This window comes from Rhineura floridana, chromosome 5, assembly GCF_030035675.1.
Source record: "Rhineura floridana isolate rRhiFlo1 chromosome 5, rRhiFlo1.hap2, whole genome shotgun sequence".
Lineage (NCBI taxonomy): Eukaryota > Metazoa > Chordata > Lepidosauria > Squamata > Rhineuridae > Rhineura > Rhineura floridana.
The window spans coordinates 180,016,527-180,036,020 of NC_084484.1; the positions used below are offsets into that span (position 1 = coordinate 180,016,527).

Consider the following 19,494-nt stretch of genomic DNA (forward strand, 5'->3'; position numbering starts at 1 on the left):
GGGGTTTTTAAATAGAGTGCTGATCGCGAAGGGGGTCGCAGCACAGTGGTAGAGCTTTGCCTTTGCCTGCAGAAAGTCCTGTGTTCAGCCCCTGGTATTGCCAGTCAAAAGGATCAGGCAACAACTGATGGAGAAGACGCTTTTATGCCCCAGACCCTGGAGAGCTGCTGCCTGTCAGCGTTAATCAGTGATGGGGAACCTTTGGCTCTCTGGATACTGTTGGGCTCGCAACTCCCATCAACCCTGGCCATTCGCCAGGAATGATGGGAGTTGTAGTCCAACAACATATATATCCAGTCAATCACTGTGCTCTGCAGGTAAGGGCCTCCTGTAGATACCATTGTATTAGGAGGTCCGTTCTGCACAACATAGGAAGCGGACCTATAGTGTAGTGGCACCTACCCTTTGGAATTCCCCTCCTTTTTAATATTAATAGCCCCATCTCTGTTATCTGTTCGGTGCCTGCTGAAGACCTTCCTCTTTCAAAAAGCCTTTTAAGTAGAGGCCTTATCCCAGTCTGCGTCTGTATTGGAATTGCTTTTTAAGATGTTTTTAAAGCTTTTTTTAAAAAAGATGTTTTCAAAGATGTTTTGTGTTAATATGTTTTTAAAGTATTTTGAAGATGTTTCGAAGTGCTTTTGGTGGTTTTGTTTGCCGCCCTAGGCTCCTTCTGGGAGAAAGGGCAGGACATAAATAAGCAAATAATACAAAATGCAGCTGGGTGGACCTGTTGTCTGACTCTGTATAAAGCAGCTTCCTCTATTCCTGTGAAGATATGCACTGGAATGAATTTTGTGCAAAAACATTCTATGACTAGCAGCCCATTTATACACATATCTTTTCTGCTTTGTGCTACTGACTGTGTTACTTGATTCACTAATTGCCAGGGCTCTTGTTTTGTCTCCACAGTGCCTTCAGGCTTTAGAATTCCTCCACTGCAACCAGGTCATCCACCGGGATATCAAAAGCGACAATATCTTGCTGGGGATGGACGGCTCAGTCAAGCTAAGTATGTGGATAGGATGATTGGGGTGGCTTAGAATTGTAGGCCTGGAAGTTCAAAATATTGTTGTTGTTATGTGCCTTCAAGTCGCTTATGGCTTATGACGACCCTATGAAGCAGCACCCTCCAAGAGCATCTGTCATGAACCACCCTGTTCAGATCTTGTAAGTTCAGGTCTGTGGCTTCCTTGATTGAAGCAATCCATAGAATCATAGAACAGTAGAGTTGGAAGGGGCCTACAAGGCCATCGAGCCCAACGCCCTGCTCAATGCAGGAATCCAAATAAAAGCATTCCCGACAGATGGCTGTCCAGCTGCCTCTTGAAGGCCTCCAGTGTTGGAGAGCCCACTACCTCTCTAGGTAATGGGTTCCATTGTCGTATGGCTCTAACAGTTAGGAAGTTTTTTCTGATGTGCAGTCGAAATCTGGCTTCCTGCAACTTGAGCCCATTATTCCGTGTCCTGCACTCTGGGACGATCGACAAGAGATCCCGGCCCTCCTCTATGTACAACCTTTCATATACTTGAAGAGTGCTATCATATCTCCCCTCAGTCTTCTCTTCTCCAGGCTAAACATGCCCAGTTCTTTCAGTCTCTCTGCCTAGGGCTTTGTTTCCAGTCCCCTGATCATCTTTGTTGCCCTCCTCTGAACCCGTTCCAATTTGTGTGCATCCTTCTTGAAGTACGGAGACCATCTCTTGTTTGCCCTTCCTCTTTTTCTATTCCCTGCTGTTTTTGCCAGCATTGTTGTCTTTTCTAGTGAATCATGTCTTCTCATGATGTGTCCAAAGTATGATAACCTCAGTTTCATCATTTTAGCTTCTAGCGATAGTTCTGGCCATTTTTAAAAAACAATAAAGATCATATCCCGACTAGGGAATTATGTGGGACTTCTCACCTTGCGGTAGACCAGCCCAAAGATGAAATCCAACAATCGTTTTGGGTTTCATTTCTAATTAAAATGTTCTGCGAGGGAAAGAGCTGTAGCTCTGTTCTGTTTCTGTGCCTTTTCTCTAATTAGTCTCTGGAAAGCCCCGGGCCTTCTATCTCCCATCTCCGTAGCTCAATAGTGGAGCATGTGCTTTGTACACAGAAAGTCCCCAGTTCAGTTCCTGACCTCTCCAGTTAAAAAGATTTGAGGTCGCAGAACTAGGGAAGACCTCTCTCTAAGACCCTGGATAGCTGCTGCAAGTCAGAGCAGACGGTACTAGCCTAGATGGACCAGTATGGTGCAGATGGTTTGTTTGTTTGTTTATTATTTGATTTATAATCAGCCCTTCCTCCCAGCAGGAGGAGGATTCTAGATGATTGTTGTTGATGATGATGATAATAACAATTAGATTATTTTTGTTGCTGTAGTTATTTCCTCCCAGAGCTTGGAAAACTACTTTTCAAAAGGAATAAATTGCAATTACTGTTACATGGCCCCCAAAAGGAATAAATTACCATTACAGTTGTTCTGAAAGGAATTGATTACCATTACTTACTATTACCTTTAAGTTATGTTAAAAGAAAACAAAACTAGAGTGCCTACAAGGTGCTGGCCTTGGCTGCTGCACACCTATATAGCCTAAACAACATTAAAAATAAACACACACAGAGGGTAGTAGAATATATTTTTTTAATCCATAAGATAGCAGTCGTCGTCTCTTTGCTGGTAAGGGAGGTGGGGAGGGAGGCAGAGGCCATCGCTCAGAGCTTCACACGTCCTACCAAGTGCAACCCACACACACACACACTTTCAGCCAGAAAGTGTCATCTCTGTCACTCAACCGCGTCCCAGACCTTGCCCTGCCACCAACCAAGGCACACCCGCCCAAGCAAACATTTTCCCCGGGGTGCAAAAAAGTAAAAACACTGCAAATGCAGCAAAGTATGTAGGGAGGGTGGCGGAGGCCGCTTTGCGTGCCAAGTGCAAATATAATATTAAGACACACACAAGTCATTGTCTCTCACCTCCACAGTTCTTCATCTCCATTCCGCTGCTGCCTCCTCCTCCTCCTCTTTTAACCATGTCCTTGCCCTCCAGCTCCTTTCTCCTGCCTCTCCATTCTTCTCCACCACCATCCACTTGTAAAACAATTTTTCTCTCTTCTCCACTCCGTCTCCCTCTCCACCTCCTCCCTTGCTGCCTCCTAGACACCCACAGAGCATGAGGGAAGAGCGATGCTGCGCAGAAGCCCAGTTTGAGGCACATGATTTTCATCCACGAATCAGAGGAGTAGAAGAATTCCCCAGCTCCCCCCCTCCAAGTAATGCCCAAAAGTAATGCTAGAAGCATTACAGTTACACCTCAAAAGTAATGAAATGGCTCCTATTACAATCAGAATGTAAAGAAATTACCCACCCGTTCCTCAAAAGTGTAATAAATTACAGGTAATTCATTTTTCCTGACAAATTACTTCCAAGCTCTGCTTCCTCCATTGTCAGAAGCTGCTCTGAAAAGCAGCTGCTGAGAATCACAAGCGGGGAGGGGAGCGTGCTGTTGTGTTCAGGTCCTGCATTCAGGTTTCCCACCGGCATCTGGTCGGTCGCTAGGAGAGCAGTGATGGGCCACTATCCTGATCCAGCAGGCACTTCTTTGTGTTCTTAAATTTCATCTGGGACTCCACCTTCTTAATTGTTCTTTTCTCTTCCCTCTCTCTCCCCCCTGCCTCCTCCCCGGTCACACAGCCGATTTTGGTTTCTGCGCTCAGATCACTCCCGAGCAAAGCAAGCGCAGCACTATGGTGGGGACACCGTATTGGATGGCTCCCGAGGTGGTGACGAGAAAAGCCTACGGGCCCAAAGTGGACATCTGGTCTCTGGGGATAATGGCAATTGAAATGATTGAGGGGGAACCCCCATACCTCAATGAGAATCCCCTGAGGGTAAGCGTTTTCGTTCTGATTCACTTTTGACTTTGCCGTTCCTCCAAAGAGGGTTCAGTGCATAGGATTTCCAGGCTCTCTCCAAGGTTGCCTCTGTCCAGGCACTGGCCAGGCCCAGCCGTGCTTAGATTAAGACAGCTGTCTTCAGTCTGGGCTGCAACTCTCATTACTCCTGACCACTGGCTAAGCTGGCTGTGGGTGATTGGATCCAAGGCTGAAGAATTCCACCTTAGGGGAAGTTGCTGTATTGACAGTTAAAAGAGATCAGGGGCTGAAAGAGAACTCTGCTTGATGCCCTGGAGAGCTGCTGCCAGTCAGAGCGGACAGTACTGGTGTAATGGGCCCAGCCCCAAATAGGCTTAAAATATGTTTATAATGCCGTAATAGCTTATATAGTGTGCTTTTTTCATGGTACGTATATTGCAAAAGAGCAAAAAAGGTCTCGGAAAGGGATTCTCTGCCACCTTTCCTGTGTAAAGCAGTAAATTTTCTACGGAAGGTCTTTAGTAAAGTACAGAGAGATAAAGTGTCTGGGAATGTTTTGTTATCCTCGTAAGCAGTGATAGTAGCTGCCGGCATACCTTTTATGGTGTTCCGTTATTTGGGTGAGTCTAAGGGAGATGTAGTTATCAGTGCCATTAAAGAGAGACATACCTGGTTAAGTTAACTAGTTGTTGACAGCTAGTCACACTTGCTGTCTCTGGCAGATGGCAAGGGGGACGGCATGGCCAGGCAGCACAGCAGATAAGACAATGAGAATGCATCCTCTCCTTTGATAAGAAAGTGTATAGAAAGCCAAATCATTTAGCACTCAGGGCCCATCTCTTGCTGGAGACTGCAGGACTGCTAAAACCATCCATGTCATCTGATGGGTGAGATGTATTTCCATGTACTTTGTACCTTTGGCTCTGTTAACAAGACTTTGAGTTTAACTCAGTCCTTTCATCTACTGTAACCTAACTAAGTTGTACTTTCAAAGTATAAGACCTTGAATGAATGAATGATTTGCATTCTCATTTTGTGTTTCTGCTATTATGACTGAAGCCACTTAGAATCCATTTTAATAGCTGTAGTGTCCAAGATATGACTAAATAGCATATGTTGGAAGACCATTCTGCTGTCTGAAGTCTGACTCCCAAATAGAAGATTTCTGGTATCTCCCAAGAAATCTTGGGTAGGATCTCTGTCTATATCCGCCTACTGTTTGATGACTGCTGTTGGAAACCTGTGAGCTTAGGTGAACTAACGCTCAATATATAAGGACTCTGAGTAGACACGGAGAAAGGGGGAAAGCAAGAACCCTCGACCCTGTGCATTCACAAGAAAGAGGGCCGGCCTTGCCAGTATCACTGGAGTCAAACAGTCTGACCTGATCGAAGACAGTCTTCTATATTTGATCAGTTTCAAATGTGGAATGTCAGGGGTAGAGAACTGGATCCAGCCAGTGGGCTAGGCCCTCATCTGCTCTACCCTAGCCTCTGCTGGCCATCTTTGACAAGTGGGCTTTGCCACCCACAGGTCAGTCACCTGTCATCATTATATCAGGCAACAATTTCAAAGGGGCTTGCTGCATTGAGTCCCTCTGAAGTCCATTTGCAGGTGTGTTTTGAATCCAAACTGTGCTTGCAAATGGACAAAGCAGGCCTCACTTTCAGCACTGGTCTGCTGATCAGAGTCGTCAGCAAGCCCTGCCTGCAGATGAACAATCTGGAGCTCACTTTAAGCTCTTCATTGTTCCTTTGGAGCCACATCCTTAACTGCCCCACACCTGACTTCAGATGAGAGCGTGAGGCTGGTGGGTGTAGTTTGGGGGAAATGGCCTTGTGAGCCAAATTGGGACCCATGCTAGGCCTAAGTTAGAGCCATGGGCTGAAGGTAGCCCTGCTACATGGCTTGCGGGATTCCTTTTCCCCCTTGAGCACATGGAGAGAGCTGGGGTGATAAATGTGCATGTGTCTTCTATGCTGTCCAAGCTGCAGGTGGGAGCTCCCTCAATGAAATGCTTCTCTAAACAAGAAAATCCTCTGAGTGTAGAAAACTAGCATGAGAAGGCTTCTAGCTTGCCCATATCCCTACCCCTGACATGCTCTTTTTCTCTGGGCAGTGAGTGCTTTAGTATGGAAGGACATTCAGTCCTGTTAGCCTTCACCTGGAGCCCGAAGTGGTTCAGCCCAAACCTGGCTTTATGGCCTAAGCAACATCCATAGCCACACAACTGGTCTAGATGCCAGCCCAAGAGTTTCTGCACTGGCAACCCAAAACAAGACTAGCTCATCTATTTATTATAATAACAAAAATACTGCAATAAACTGGAAAACAGTCAAGGTTGAACTTGTAAATATTAGACAGGCACCATCTCTATTACCTTTTTGGTGCCTACTGAAGACCTCCCTCTTTCAACAAGCCTTTTAAGTAGAGACCTTATCCCAGTCTCCACCTGTGTTGGAATTGCTTTTTTAGGTGTTTCTAAGCTTTTTTTTAAAAAAAAGATGTTTTAATATATACTAAAGTCTGTTTTTAAGATGTGTTTTTAGTGTTTTTGTTTGCCACCCTGGGCTCCTTCTAGGAGGAAGGGCAGGATATAAATTTAATAAATAAATAAATAGGGTCATCTGTTAAGCACACTGTATTGCTGCCTTGTTCGTGAGGAGCACACCCCTGTTCCTGATACTCCTTCAGTGTTGCAACAGGCCTCCTCCACTGTTTCACTGGGGATTATTTTTTTCAATTTGTGTGGCTAAGCTACATTCTCATTTGCCTCCCGTTACGTTGGTATCTCTGATTCTTACGGCATAAAATAAAATATCTGAGTTGAGCTCTTTTTCTGCTTCTCCCCGCTCATTTCTAGGCTTTATATCTTATTGCTACCAATGGGACCCCCGAGCTGCAGAATCCAGAGAAGCTTTCGCCCATCTTTAGAGACTTCCTTAACCGCTGCCTTGAGATGGATGTGGAGAAGAGGGGGTCTGCTAAAGATCTCCTCCAGGTAAAGCTACAAGTTTGGGGGGAAAGAGGTACAGACAGACAGACAAACACATGAAGCTTTTGACGTTGTAGCCTCTCTTAGGGGGTGGGTTGTTCCACCATCTTTTCCATGTATTGTAGGATTTTTTTAAAAAAAAAACTTTGTGTTAGTTTTATATTGGTTTTAATCTTTTGATTGTACGTCACCTTGGATTCAATTTTATGAAGAAAAGCAACTAATAAATTAATTGTTAACTATTAATAATGATGATGATGATGCCTGCTGCCATTGCTGCTCTAAAAAATCTCAGAACATTGAAAATGCATACCAGCTGCAGGGTAACAACATGAGCAGAGCAATTGCCCTTGTGTGTACTTTTCCATGGCTACCTATCTGGTTGACCACTGTGAAGAATAAGATGCGGGACTACATAGTCGCAGGATGAGGAACCGCTTGTGGCCCTCCAGATGGTGTTGGACTCTCAACTCCTCGTTGGCCCCAGCCAGCATGGCCTATTTTGAGGGACGATGAGAGTTGTAGTCCTCGTGACCTCTGGAGGGCCGCAGGTTCTTCACCCCTTTGGTCTGGACTCTTCTTTTGTGTAGTAAACCATGGCTGCCTCTAGCTGTCTCCACTGCCTCTCGGGTACAGGAAGTGGTGACCATGGACAGTGCCTGCTCAGTGATGGTGGTGCTCCCAGTTGTGGAACACTCTCCATAGGGGAAGCTTGCCTGCTGCCTACTTTAATGTTATTTCAGGGCCAGGTTAAAGGGATTGTGGCTCAGTGGTAAAGCACATCTTTGCATGCAGAAGGTGTTGGGCTCAGTCGCCGGCAAGGGTTGGGTAACAGGAGAAAAAGGCGTGTGATGAGAGAGACCTCTGACTGAGACCTTGGAGGGCTGCTGCCGGTCAGAACAGGCAAACGAGGCTACAGTGAACAAGGTCATTTCTGAACCCAGTGCCATATTTTGGGCTTTTTCTGCCCTTAGGTGGAATTGTAGCTAAAGGCAGCCTTCCATCTTTTCCCCATTCCAAAACATGCATCAGGAAGGGGATAGGATGGGAAAGGGAACGGCCGTAGCTCAAGTAGTAGAGCATCTGCTTTGCATGCAGAAGACCCCAGGTTTGATCCCCGGCATCTCCAGGTAGGGCCGGTTGAGACCCATGCCTGAAACCCTGGAGAGCCGTTGCCAGTCAGTGTAGGCAGTGCTGAGCTATATGAACTAATGCAAGAGTACGGAACCTTTGGCCCTCCGGATGTTGCAGAACAACAACATCCATCAGCCGCAGCAAGCATGGCTAATAACCAGGGATGATGGGAATTGTAGTTCAGCAATATCTGGCAGACCAAAGGTTCCCCGTCTCTGGACTTATGGTCTGATTTGGTATCAGGTAGCTTCCGGAGAGCGAGAAAAGAGTAACAAGCATGAATGTAGACAGCATATATGCCAGTTCTCCCATCAACCACTTGCCAGCCCATCTCTGAAGGTATCACCATTGCATTGGTTGAGACGATGTCTTCCAGTGCCAAAAGAATAATAATCATCATAATCTTTCTTCCTCTTTTCTAGCATCAGTTTCTGAAAATTGCCAAGCCCCTCGCCAGCCTCACTCCTCTGATTGTTGCTGCAAAAGAGGCAGCAAAAAACAACCACTGATGTATTCCACTTGACCGCGGTCATCGTGCCAAGCCTGCTTGGCTTTTAAGTTTTTCAGAAATGCCAGGTGCAAAGAGCTCGACTCTTCGATGACTTCTGTGACCGTGCTCTGAGGCTTTTCATCCGGCAAGATTGCGATCTCGAAATTGATCTGCGTCAGAAACTCAAAAGTAGAGTTTGAGTGGTGGTGGTGGTGGTGAGGATTGTTGTGCTGTAACCCTCAAAACTGTGACCTCCAACTTGGAATGAGAGAGAATTTGTACATTTGAAAGGGTCGTTAAAAGACTGTCTGATCCCGGACAATGAGTTGCCAAGACAGTATGTTTTTTTTTATCTTTTAGTGTGTTGTTTGATTTTAAGAAGAGAAAAAAGAATTACAAGGAGTCTTTTAAGACAATTGAATGAGTTACATTTCTCACTGCCTGTGATCTCTTTTTACCTCTGCGAGAGCCCTATTCCTAGACTACTGAAAGACTGGCACAGTTTGGATTAACACTGAAATCCGGACAGGGTTGTGTTATTTTTAAATAATCTCAAGGGAAATGGAATTTTGTTCTCTGAACCATGGATATTTGGACGTGTGTGCATGTGCCAGAGAAGATGCTGAAATAGCTAGAATGAGTAACCTTATACCTGTTGAAAGATGGCATGTAATGAATGATCATCATGCTGCGTGTTTTGTTTTGTTTTTTGGTGAAACTTAATTGTCCTCTGATTAAATTCTCATCACTGTTTCCACCCTTCTGATCTGGATCATCTGTGTGAATTTGTTTTAGTTGTGTTGTGAATTTGTTAGAAGGAATCGGATGATATGTTGAACAGCCATATCTAGCATCTAAGGACAATCCTCTAAAAGGGTATGTTTTTATATCCAGCTTATTCAGTCAGTGGTAGAGTATCTGCCTTGCATGCCGAAGGTCCCATGTTCAATCCCCAACAACTCTAGGTAGAGCTGGGAGAGACCCCACTCTGAAACTCTAGACAGCTGCTGCCAATCAGTGTAGGCAGTACTGAGCGAGATGAACCATGTTCCTAGGTGCTGCAGTTTTTCATTGCAGGGAGCATAGCCATAGCACAGAGATGGACAGAAGATAGCTCAAGATCTATGAGCAGGTCTCCCAGTGACTTGTAGAAGATCAGCAAGGGTTTCTGATTCCCAGTTTTGCAGCAATAGCAATAACACACCCACCCTGCAAAATTAGGCTGTTGAAATGAAGAACAAATGGAAGAAAACAGGAGAGGGTTTTGGGTTGAAAGCTTTGTTCTTGTTCATTAATTCTGAGCGTACATCTGTTCCCAGCATTCACAATTTTGAATCTGGCTTTGATTGCTGGAGTTCAAGGTTTAAGTAAGCAAAGAAAACACAAACAAAATAGATCCCAGAATCCTGAAATCTGTCTACATCACATGTCATCTCGATAATGCTGGGGAGGAGTCGGTGGTCGAGCTGCATGTTGGCACCACTGATGTGGGCAAATGTAGTCGTGCAGTCCTGGAGGTGAAATTTAGGTTGAGAAGGGTGCAAAGCAGGGCCAGTGAGGGCTATGGCCTAGGGAAGGTCCCAAGGGCCGATAGAGAAGCCTGGAGGGTCACATTTGGCTCCCAGGCCTGAGGTTCCCCACCCCTGTTTTAAGCCAGGTTGTACATGGATGGTTTCCTCTTTATCCCTTGCGCAAAGAACCACCTTATTTTGCCAAAGTGGTCCTTTAAAATTAGGGAGCAGGCAGCTTTATACCTGGGCTTGCCTGCTTGATTTTGAAAACCGCTACTGAGATGTTGGCAGGTGATGCCCAGCTGTAGACAGACTCTGTCCTGTTAGGAACAGCTGTCATTTCGAGCAGAGAACTCTATAAACTCTTTTAATTCTGCACTCAGAACAAACTTCTTCAGTGTGAGTGCAACTTATGCAGAATAAAAATGTAAATGTACTGCTTTCAAGTCGATTCAGACTCATGGCGACCCTGTGAATAGGGTTTTCATGAGGCTGAGAGGCAGTGACTGGCCCAAGGTCACCCAGTGGGCTTCATGGCTATGTGGGGATTCAAACCCTGGTCTCCCAGGTCGTAGTCCAACACCTTAACCAACTACACCACAAAGTAAACTTGAGCACATATGTTTTGGACAGATTGCTTTGTAAAGCAAGAAATTTCATTTGTCAAGGTGAGGGTTGTGTTCTCTACCTAGAATAGGGCTTGCCAAATGTTTTAGGCCTATGGGCACATAGAATTGAATTTTTGAGTGAGTGCCACACATATACCCTACCCACTCACTTCTCTTCCTCCTGCTCTCTCTCACACACATGCACACACACACACTTTGATCTGGGTAAAAGTCAGGTCCAGTAGAATTAATCCAAGCCTTAAAAGCCCACAGAGCTAAAAGAGGAAGTGGAAAAACACGTCCCTCTTTTTTGAAGAGGGGAAATTAACAGTTCTAGGCACCAAGGGGGCAGTGAGCGTGGAAGCTTCATTGGAGGCCAGGGGAAGTCATCTAGGGTGCTGTTCCACCCACAGATGCCACATTGGCAACTCCTGTCCTAGAATATCTGAAGTAGCTCACATATCCTTGATGGTGTATCAGTCAGGAAACGTATTTTTTATTTTGATGATGTGCGTACAGCTCCCATCTCGATGTATTTCTATAAATGTATCGGTAGCAAAGCCATGCATAATCTTATGTATAATGCATTGGCAATCATTTACATGCCACATTCTCTGACAGAAGTTGCACCTAGGGCAGCTAAGGAATGGTCAGAAAAACGATAAAACCCCATATTAAAACCAGTTGTCAGTTAACTATAAAAACGCCTAAAAACCCGAGCCTACTTCAAATCTTGACGCATCCCTATAAAAGCACCAGTTCATTAGCAAAATGATGTCGAAATGGCTCAGCAGCTTTGACATCGTGAAATGGCCTTCCCAACAAAAAAAGGTCTTGAGAGGGGATGACAAATGGCCCTGGTGCACACACAATGCTAAGCCAGGGGTGAGAAACTTGTCTTCCAGATGTTACTGGACTCCAACTCTCATCAGCCTCAGCCAGCATAGTCAATGGGCAGAAATGGGAGTTCCAGCCCAGCAACATCTGGAGAGCTACAAGTTCCCTATCCCTGTCTGTCAGGCCCAGGATGTGACTCAGGAACCAGACCAGCGGTTGTAGTTAATTCGTGTTTTATTAGGGAAATGTCCAAACAAAGACTGCGTTTTCTCATGAAGCAATACAGGGATACAGGTCCTGCGGCATTGGGAGAAAGTTGACAGAGCAAGGGACTTCTTCCCGCCTGTTCTTTAAGAAGGGGCCAAACGGGCGCGCAATCTTTCGCTCCTCCTTAACTGCCCCTCAGGTACTGCCCGCCTTCCCCCCCTTCTCTCCTGTCTTTTCAGCTGTCTGCGTGTGCACGGTGAGGGGGGAAGCATCACCCCCTCCTCTTCTGAAGTTTCCGATTCCAGGATGGGGGATAGGGGAGGGGCTGATGGTAAACTGCCTCCCCGCTTTTCGGCTGTGAGCAGCCCTCCCTCTTCCCCCTCTTGCTCTGAGCCTGAAAGAGGGGGAGGCGTGAGAATGTCCAGGGAGGGCTCAGGCTCCCCGTTGCTAAGCGACCTTATCACTGGCAGTTCCTCTGTTTCGTCTTCGCTCCAAAGGGGGGAAGTTCCTCCCCCTTCCCTCTGCCATCCATCCGAATACTCTTCTCCCAACTCTCCGGGATCCAGCTCCCCGGGATTGGGACCCCAGCTCTGCCTTCCAACACCATCCCCCCTCCCAGGCTGTGCCCCCCTCCCCTTGTCTGGCTTGGGACGGTGGGGAAAACGTTGATGGAAAAGTTTTACCAATTCTGGAGCATGCACATCAGCTGCATCTTCCCATGATCTGTCAGCCACCCCATAGCCTTTCCAGTGAATCAAGTACTGCAGCTTGTGGCGTCTGATCCTGGAATCTAAGATCTCCTCAACTTCAAACTCAAGCTGCTCATTTACCAGGAGTGGAGCTCCGGGAGGTTCCTCCGGCCGTAACTCACTGGGAGGGGCGGCTTTCGTTAAGAGGGATCGATGGAACACAGGATGTATTTTAAACGTGTCAGGCAGCTTCAGTCGGTACGCCACGGGATTAATTTGAGTTTCTATTTCGAAAGGACCCACCCTCTTGTCTTGTAATTTTCTACATTTGCCCGGCATCTGGAGGAAGCGGGTGGACACCCATACCTGGTCTCCCGGTTGAAGGGGGGGGCCCTCCTTCCTGTGCAGGTCAGCAACTCGCTTGTACTCCGTTTTGGCTTTGTTTAACTGCTGTTTCAGTGTCTGTTGCGCCGCTTGCAATTCCTTAAGGAAGTTCTCAGCTGCCGGTACCAGCATTCCTTCTGAGCTGCTTGGAAAGACTTTAGAATGGAATCCATAATTAGCGAAGAACGGGGTTTGTTGAGTGCTGGAGTGCAGAGAATTGTTGTAGGCGAACTCTGCAAAATGCAAATATGATACCCAGTCAGTCTGTTGATAGGACACACAACTTCGTAAATATCTTTCCAAAATGGCGTTCAAGCGTTCCGTCTGCCCATCTGTCTGGGGGTGGTGGGCGGAGGAGGGTTTTAATTCCGTCTGCAACTGTTTCCACATTGCTTTCCAAAATTTGGCTGTGAACTGAGTTCCTCGGTCTGAGACTACGCTGTTTGGCAATCCATGCAGCCGGTAGACTTCTTTTATGAATAACTTGGCCGTTTCTTTAGCCTCTAAGGCCCCTGCACAAGGAAGAAAGTGTGCCATTTTGGTAAGTAGATCCACCACTACTAAGATGGCTGTCATTCCTTGGGACTTGGGTAGATCAGTTATAAAATCCATGGAGAGGTCCTTCCAGGGTTCGTGTGGGACAGGCAACGGTTGTAACAGTCCTGCTGGTGTCCCTGTTTGTGTTTTTGTCCGCAGACAGACAGAGCAGGACTTTACATAACTCTCAATATCCCGACGCATTTTAGGCCACCAGAAGTCCTTGGCCACGTTCTGAATGGTCTTGTAAATCCCAAAGTGTCCCGCTGTGATGGAATCATGACACTGGCGTAGGATTCTGAGCCTTAATTCCCCTTCTGGCACATATCTGGCGGTTTTGAACCATAACAGTCCATTTCTCCAGTGAAAGGTTACTTCTGAGTCTTGACCTTGTCCCGTCTCCTGCTGATATTTTAGCATGTCTGCATCTTCTTCTTGTGCCTTTTTGAGTTCCTCTTCCCATGAAGGCTGGCATACTCCCAACATTAATTTCTCTGGCGGGATTACGTACTGAGGCTGGTCCTCAGATTCACTTTCTTTGTATTGTGGCTGTCTGGATAAGGCATCCGCTCTCTGGTTTTTGGCCTGGGCATGGTAAGTAATCTGGAAGTTAAACCTAGTGAAGAACTGGGACCATCTTATCTGTCTCTGGTTCAGCTTTCTGGCTGTTTGGAGGCTTTCAAGATTCTTGTGGTCGGAGCGCACTTCAATTCGATGAGAGGTCCCCTCTAGGTATTGTCTCCAGTTTTCAAAAGAGTCCTTGATGGCCAGCAGCTCCTTCTCCCAAACTGTGTAGTTCTTCTGTGCAGGCTTTAACTTCCGAGAGAAGTACGCACAGGGGTGCAGCTCCTTCCCTTCTTGGTCTAATTGTAGCAGGACCCCCCCCCGATGGCAAAATCTGAAGCATCTGCTTCCACTACGAAAGGGCGGTTCGGATCAGCAAAGCGCAGAATGGGCTCAGTAGCAAACCTTCTCTTCAGCTCCTCAAAGGCCTCGGTGGCGTTCTCTGTCCATTGAAACTTCTTCTTCCCCCTTAAACAGTCAGTCAGAGGAGCTGTTAATTTGGAAAACCCTGGAATGAACTTTCTGTAATAATTGGCAAACCCCAAAAATCGTTGTACATCCTTTTTGGTGACAGGTTGGCCCCAGTCCAATATGCAGCTTACTTTCCCTGGGTCCATCTCCACGCCTTCCGCTGAGATTTGATATCCAAGGAAGTCTAGAGACTTGAGGTCAAATCCACATTTCTCTAATTTAGCATACAGGTGATTTTCTCTCAGTCTCTTCAACACCGTCTTCACATGCTGGTCGTGGTCTTCCTGGTTCTTTGAGAACACCAGGATATCATCTAAGTAACAGATTACATACGTGTCCAACAAGTCTCTAAACATGTCGTTCATGAATTTTTGAAAAATTCCTGGACTTCCACAAAGCCCAAACGGCATGACCAGGTATTCATACTGTCCGTAAGCGGTCAAGAATCCTGTTTTCCATTCATCTCCCTCCTTCATTCTGATCAGATTGTACGCTCCTCTCAAATCCAGCTTCGTGAAGATTTTTGCAGAGCGCAGTCGGTCCAGCAACTCTGAGATCAGGGGCAGCGGGTAGCTGTTGGAGATGGTGATCTGGTTCAATGCGCAATAGTCGTTACAGGGTCTGAGTTCCCCCCCCTTCTTTTTCACAAACAATAGTGGCGCTCCAGCAGGGGATTGTGAGGGGCGTATGAATCCTCGCCTCAGGTTTTTATCCAGGAATTCCTTCAGGGCCTCCCTCTCATTCTCTGTGAGAGAGTAGATTCTCCCTGATGGGATGCTGGCTCCTGGCACTAGATCAATCGCACAGTCGTAAGGGCGGTGGGGGGGTAAAGTCTCTGCCTCTTTTTCATCAAACACATCTTTGAATTCTTCATACTTTGGCAGCAGGGTCACTTGCTCGATCTCTTGCACTGCCCCCGCTAAGGTGTTCTTGATTCCTTCAGGTTGACAGTTCTCCTGGCAATACTGTGAGGTGAACCACACCACCGCCTCCTTCCAACTTATTTTGGGTTCATGCTTTGCTAGTCAGGGCATTCCCAGAATCACCTCAAAGTTCGAGAGATCTGACACGTATAGCGAAATGAACTCTTCGTGCCCAGGGATTTGAAGTTTCACTTCCTCCGTGGCTTGTGTCACCCCTCCTGACTTCAGGGGTCTCCCATCGATAGTCTCCACAGCTAGGGGAGCGTCCAGTTTCCACCGGGAAATTCCATGATGCTTGACTAACTTTGCATCAATAAAATTTGTGGAGGCTCCACTGTCAATTAAGGCAGTGGAATTTAACACCACTCCTCTGGAAGTTGTAATCCGAATAGGCAAGACCAACACCCCCTTTGAGGGAGGTTGGATCGTTGGGGGGCCTTTATACAACGCTGCCCCCAGTCCACCGGCCTGCACGTGGACTGGGTGTTCTAGTTTCCCGACGGCTCGGCTTTCCCCCCTTTCAGTCCACAGTCTCTGGCCACGTGGCCCGGCTTTGAACAATAAAAGCATAAACGTTCCCGACGGCGTCTTTCCTTTTCTTCTTCCGACAGTCTTGGCCTAGCCCCTCCCTGTCCCTCAGTTGCATTACCTGCCATCCCTGCAGAGGGAAGGATCTTGCTGCGGGATGCCGAGGCTGAGTATCTCGGGACCTCCTGCTTCCTTTCCAGGCGCCTTCCTTCCATCCGGTGATCTATCTGTAGGCATAGCCGGATGAGCCCTGGTAGGTCCGCGGGGGGGGGGAGGTCCTGGCCAACTCATCCAGGATTTCAGCATTTAATCCACTCCGGTACATAAACATCAGGACGGCGTCATTGTAACCAGTTTCCTGGGACAGAATTTTAAAAGCGTTAGTGTACTCGGAAACAGTCCCTTTAGCTTGCTTCAGAGCGCCTAGTTGCCGCGCTACTGTTTCAGCTCTTTGCGGGTCTTGGAACATCTCGGTCATCTCCTGTATAAATCCTCTGTACCTTCTTAAGACAGTATCCTTTCTCACGAGATACGGAGTCACCCATTTTGCAGCTTCTCCCTCCAGGAGGCTAATCACGAAGGCCACTTTAGCCCCATCGTCTGGAAATTCCGTGTGCCTGACATCCAGATATAACTCACATTGAGCCACGAAAGTTGCCAACTGATCACTTTGTCCCGCGTATTTTGGGGGCAATCCAATGGGAACCTTTACTACGGCAGCTGGAGGGGCTGTTCGCATCTGGTCTATCGTGGCCTTCAAGGTTTGATTATCCGTCTTCAGCGCCTTGACTGCTGCTAGCAGGGCTTGAACATCCGTCTGCAAATCAGCTACCTTAGTCCTCAAGAGTTTCACTTCTTCCGTCTCAGAAGTGGGGTTCGTCCCCCCCGCTGCTCCCTTTGACATCTTGTCCCAGTCAAGTGAAGAGAGCGTTGAGGGTGATTTAGGTGGCTCTGTCAAGCTGTCAGGCCCAGGATGTGACTCAGGAACCAGACCAGCGGTTGTAGTTAATTCGTGTTTTATTAGGGAAATGTCCAAACAAAGACTGCGTTTTCTCATGAAGCAATACAGGGATACAGGTCCTGCGGCATTGGGAGAAAGTTGACAGAGCAAGGGACTTCTTCCCGCCTGTTCTTTAAGAAGGGGCCAAACGGGCGTGCAATCTTTCGCTCCTCCTTAACTGCCCCTCAGGTACTGCCCGCCTTCCCCCCTTCTCTCCTGTCTTTTCAGCTGTCTGCGTGTGCGCGGTGAGGGGGGAAGCATCACCCCCTCCTCTTCTGAAGTTTCCGATTCCAGGATGGGGGATAGGGGAGGGGCTGATGGTAAACTGCCTCCCCGCTTTTCGGCTGTGAGCAGCCCTCCCTCTTTCCCCTCTTGCTCTGAGCCTGAAAGAGGGGGAGGCGTGAGAATGTCCAGGGAGGGCTCAGGCTCCCCGTCGCTAAGCGACCTTATCACTGGCAGTTCCTCTGTTTCATCTTCGCTCCAAAGGGGGGAAGTTCCTCCCCCTTCCCTCTGCCATCCATCCGAATACTCTTCTCCCAACTCTCCGGGATCCAGCTCCCCGGGATTGGGACCCCAGCTCTGCCTTCCGACACTGTCTTAAGGTACGATGTGGTTAACAAACAATGAATTTAACCACGACTTGTCCTGATCAAGCAAACTATGGCTTGTATCTCCAAAGTTTGATTTGTTTTGCAGTTGCCTATGCCTTTTGTACTTTGGAGAGCCTGTCGGGTGGGGTGGCCAAACAAACCATGGTTAAAGAATGTTGTTGGGTTCACACATAGTGCCATGCTATAGTTAAACCAAGGTTCATAAACCAACAAGAAACCATGGATTCAAACTGCGGTATGTTTGCAGTCAACAAACCATAGTTGAGCTGCTAGACAGATCTCACAATAAGCTGCAGTTTAATAAAGCATAGTTTAATAAAGCCTGGTTTAGTGTTATTAAGGAACCAGACCAAAGATAGCAGCAAAGGCATACCACAGTATGGGTGCAAACCCCCTATCCTGGAAGTAAGACCCATTGAACTCAATAGGACTTCTATTATTTATTAAATTTAATAAATGCCCAGGGCAACAAACAAAAGCACTAAAAACACTTTAAATCATAATAAAAAAAGACTTTAAAACATATTAAAACAAAACCATCCTTAAAAACATATTAAAACAAAACATCTTTTTTAAAAAAAAGTTTAAAAACATCTTAAAAAGCAATTCCAACACAGACGCAGACTGGGATAAGGTATCCTCTTAAAAGACTTGTTGAAAGAGAAAGGTCTTCAGTAGGTGCTGAAAAGATAATGGAGATGGCTCCTGTCTAATAAGGGAGGAAATTCCAAAGGGTTGGTACCACTACACTAAAGGTCTGCTTTCTATGTTGTGCCGAACGAACCTCCTGATAAGATGGTATCTGCAGGAGGCCTTCACGTGCAGAGCATAGTGATCGACTGGGTACATAAGGGGTAAGACATGCAGACATGTATAGGATTGTGCTGTAATAGTTCAGAGTACACAAAAAATATACCCACAGTCCTTTAGACGTTCAGGGGTGGGGGACGTGTGCCCCTCCAGATCATGTTGGACTACAGCTCCCATAATCCCCAAACATTGGCCATGCCGGCTGGGGCTGATGGGTGGTGCAGTCTGACTGCACCTGGAGGGCCACAGGTTCCCCATCCCTACAGTAGTTGATTAAAACAAGCACACATCTGATTTGCACACAATGCTAAGCCATGGTTTGTTTAACAAACCACGAATTGCCCCACAGATGATCAGATGGACTAGATGGCCCCCTGCTTGAAGGTATCCTCTGTCTGAAGGACTATCCTGCCCCTAGTTTGGTTTAAAGATCAAGAACCCTAAGAATGGAGAAAGCAGATAAAGTTTTTTCTCCCTTTCATAACACTGGAACTCCTGGACATCCAAAGAAGTTGGATGTTGGAAGATTCAGGGCAGACAAAAAGTACTTTTTCACACAGCGCATAGCTAAACTATGGAATTCTCTCTCACAGGAGGCAGTGATGGCCACCAACTTGGATGACTTTAAAAGAGGATTAGACAAATTCATGGAGGATGAGGCCATCAGGGGCTCTCGCCTATGATGGTCAGAGGCAGCATGCTTCTAAATACCAGTTGCTGGAAACCACAGGAGGGGAGAGTGCGCTTGCACCCAGGTCCTGCTTGTGGGATTCTCATGGGCATCTGGTTGGCCACTGTGGGAACAGGATGCTGGACTAGATGGCCTTTGGCCTGATCTAGCAAGGCTCTTCTTATGTTCTAAGAAGAAAGAGCTGGAAGAGCCTCGAAGCTGCCCAGCAATACTTTACAGCTGGACACCACACATGGCACCTGGACTCAGTGTTCCCCATTATGCTGAGAAGTATTTCTGTTTAAACTATTGTAATTTAGTTCTATAGCCGCAGACCTGAACTTACAAGATCTGAACAGGGTGGTTCATGACAGAAGCTATTGGAGGTCGCTGATTCATAGGGTCACCATAAGTCAAAATCAGCTTGAAGGCACATAACAACAAATTTATTTCTAAATTTGCATCTCTACCTATAAAAGCACATGCAACTTTTATGCAAATCACTGTGCTGTTCCTCCTTGTTGCTGCGACGTAAGGGGCCACCCTAGTCACCGTTGCTCATTCACCTGGCCACTAGCTCTAATTGCTCAATTGCTTGGAGGGAGAGAGCAAGCCCAGTGGAAGACGCTGCTTTTCCATCTCTTCTTGCCACTGCTTTTGTGCTCAGA

At 46.9% G+C, this 19,494-nt stretch overlaps 1 protein-coding gene across 2 annotated transcripts in view; it reads left to right on the forward strand.

Moving 5' to 3' along the window:
• Positions 1–9,242, forward strand: part of PAK1 (p21 (RAC1) activated kinase 1) — a 126,366-nt gene extending 117,124 nt beyond the window's left edge. For both annotated transcript variants that reach the window (XM_061629013.1, XM_061629014.1), the window contains exons 12-15: positions 910–1,009; positions 3,676–3,872; positions 6,721–6,858; positions 8,409–9,242. In XM_061629013.1, the coding sequence (XP_061484997.1) occupies positions 910–1,009; positions 3,676–3,872; positions 6,721–6,858; positions 8,409–8,495 (522 nt within the window). In that variant the 3' untranslated portion in view covers positions 8,496–9,242. The remainder of the gene's footprint in view (positions 1–909; positions 1,010–3,675; positions 3,873–6,720; positions 6,859–8,408) is intronic.
• Positions 9,243–19,494: the final 10,252 nt, after the last annotated feature.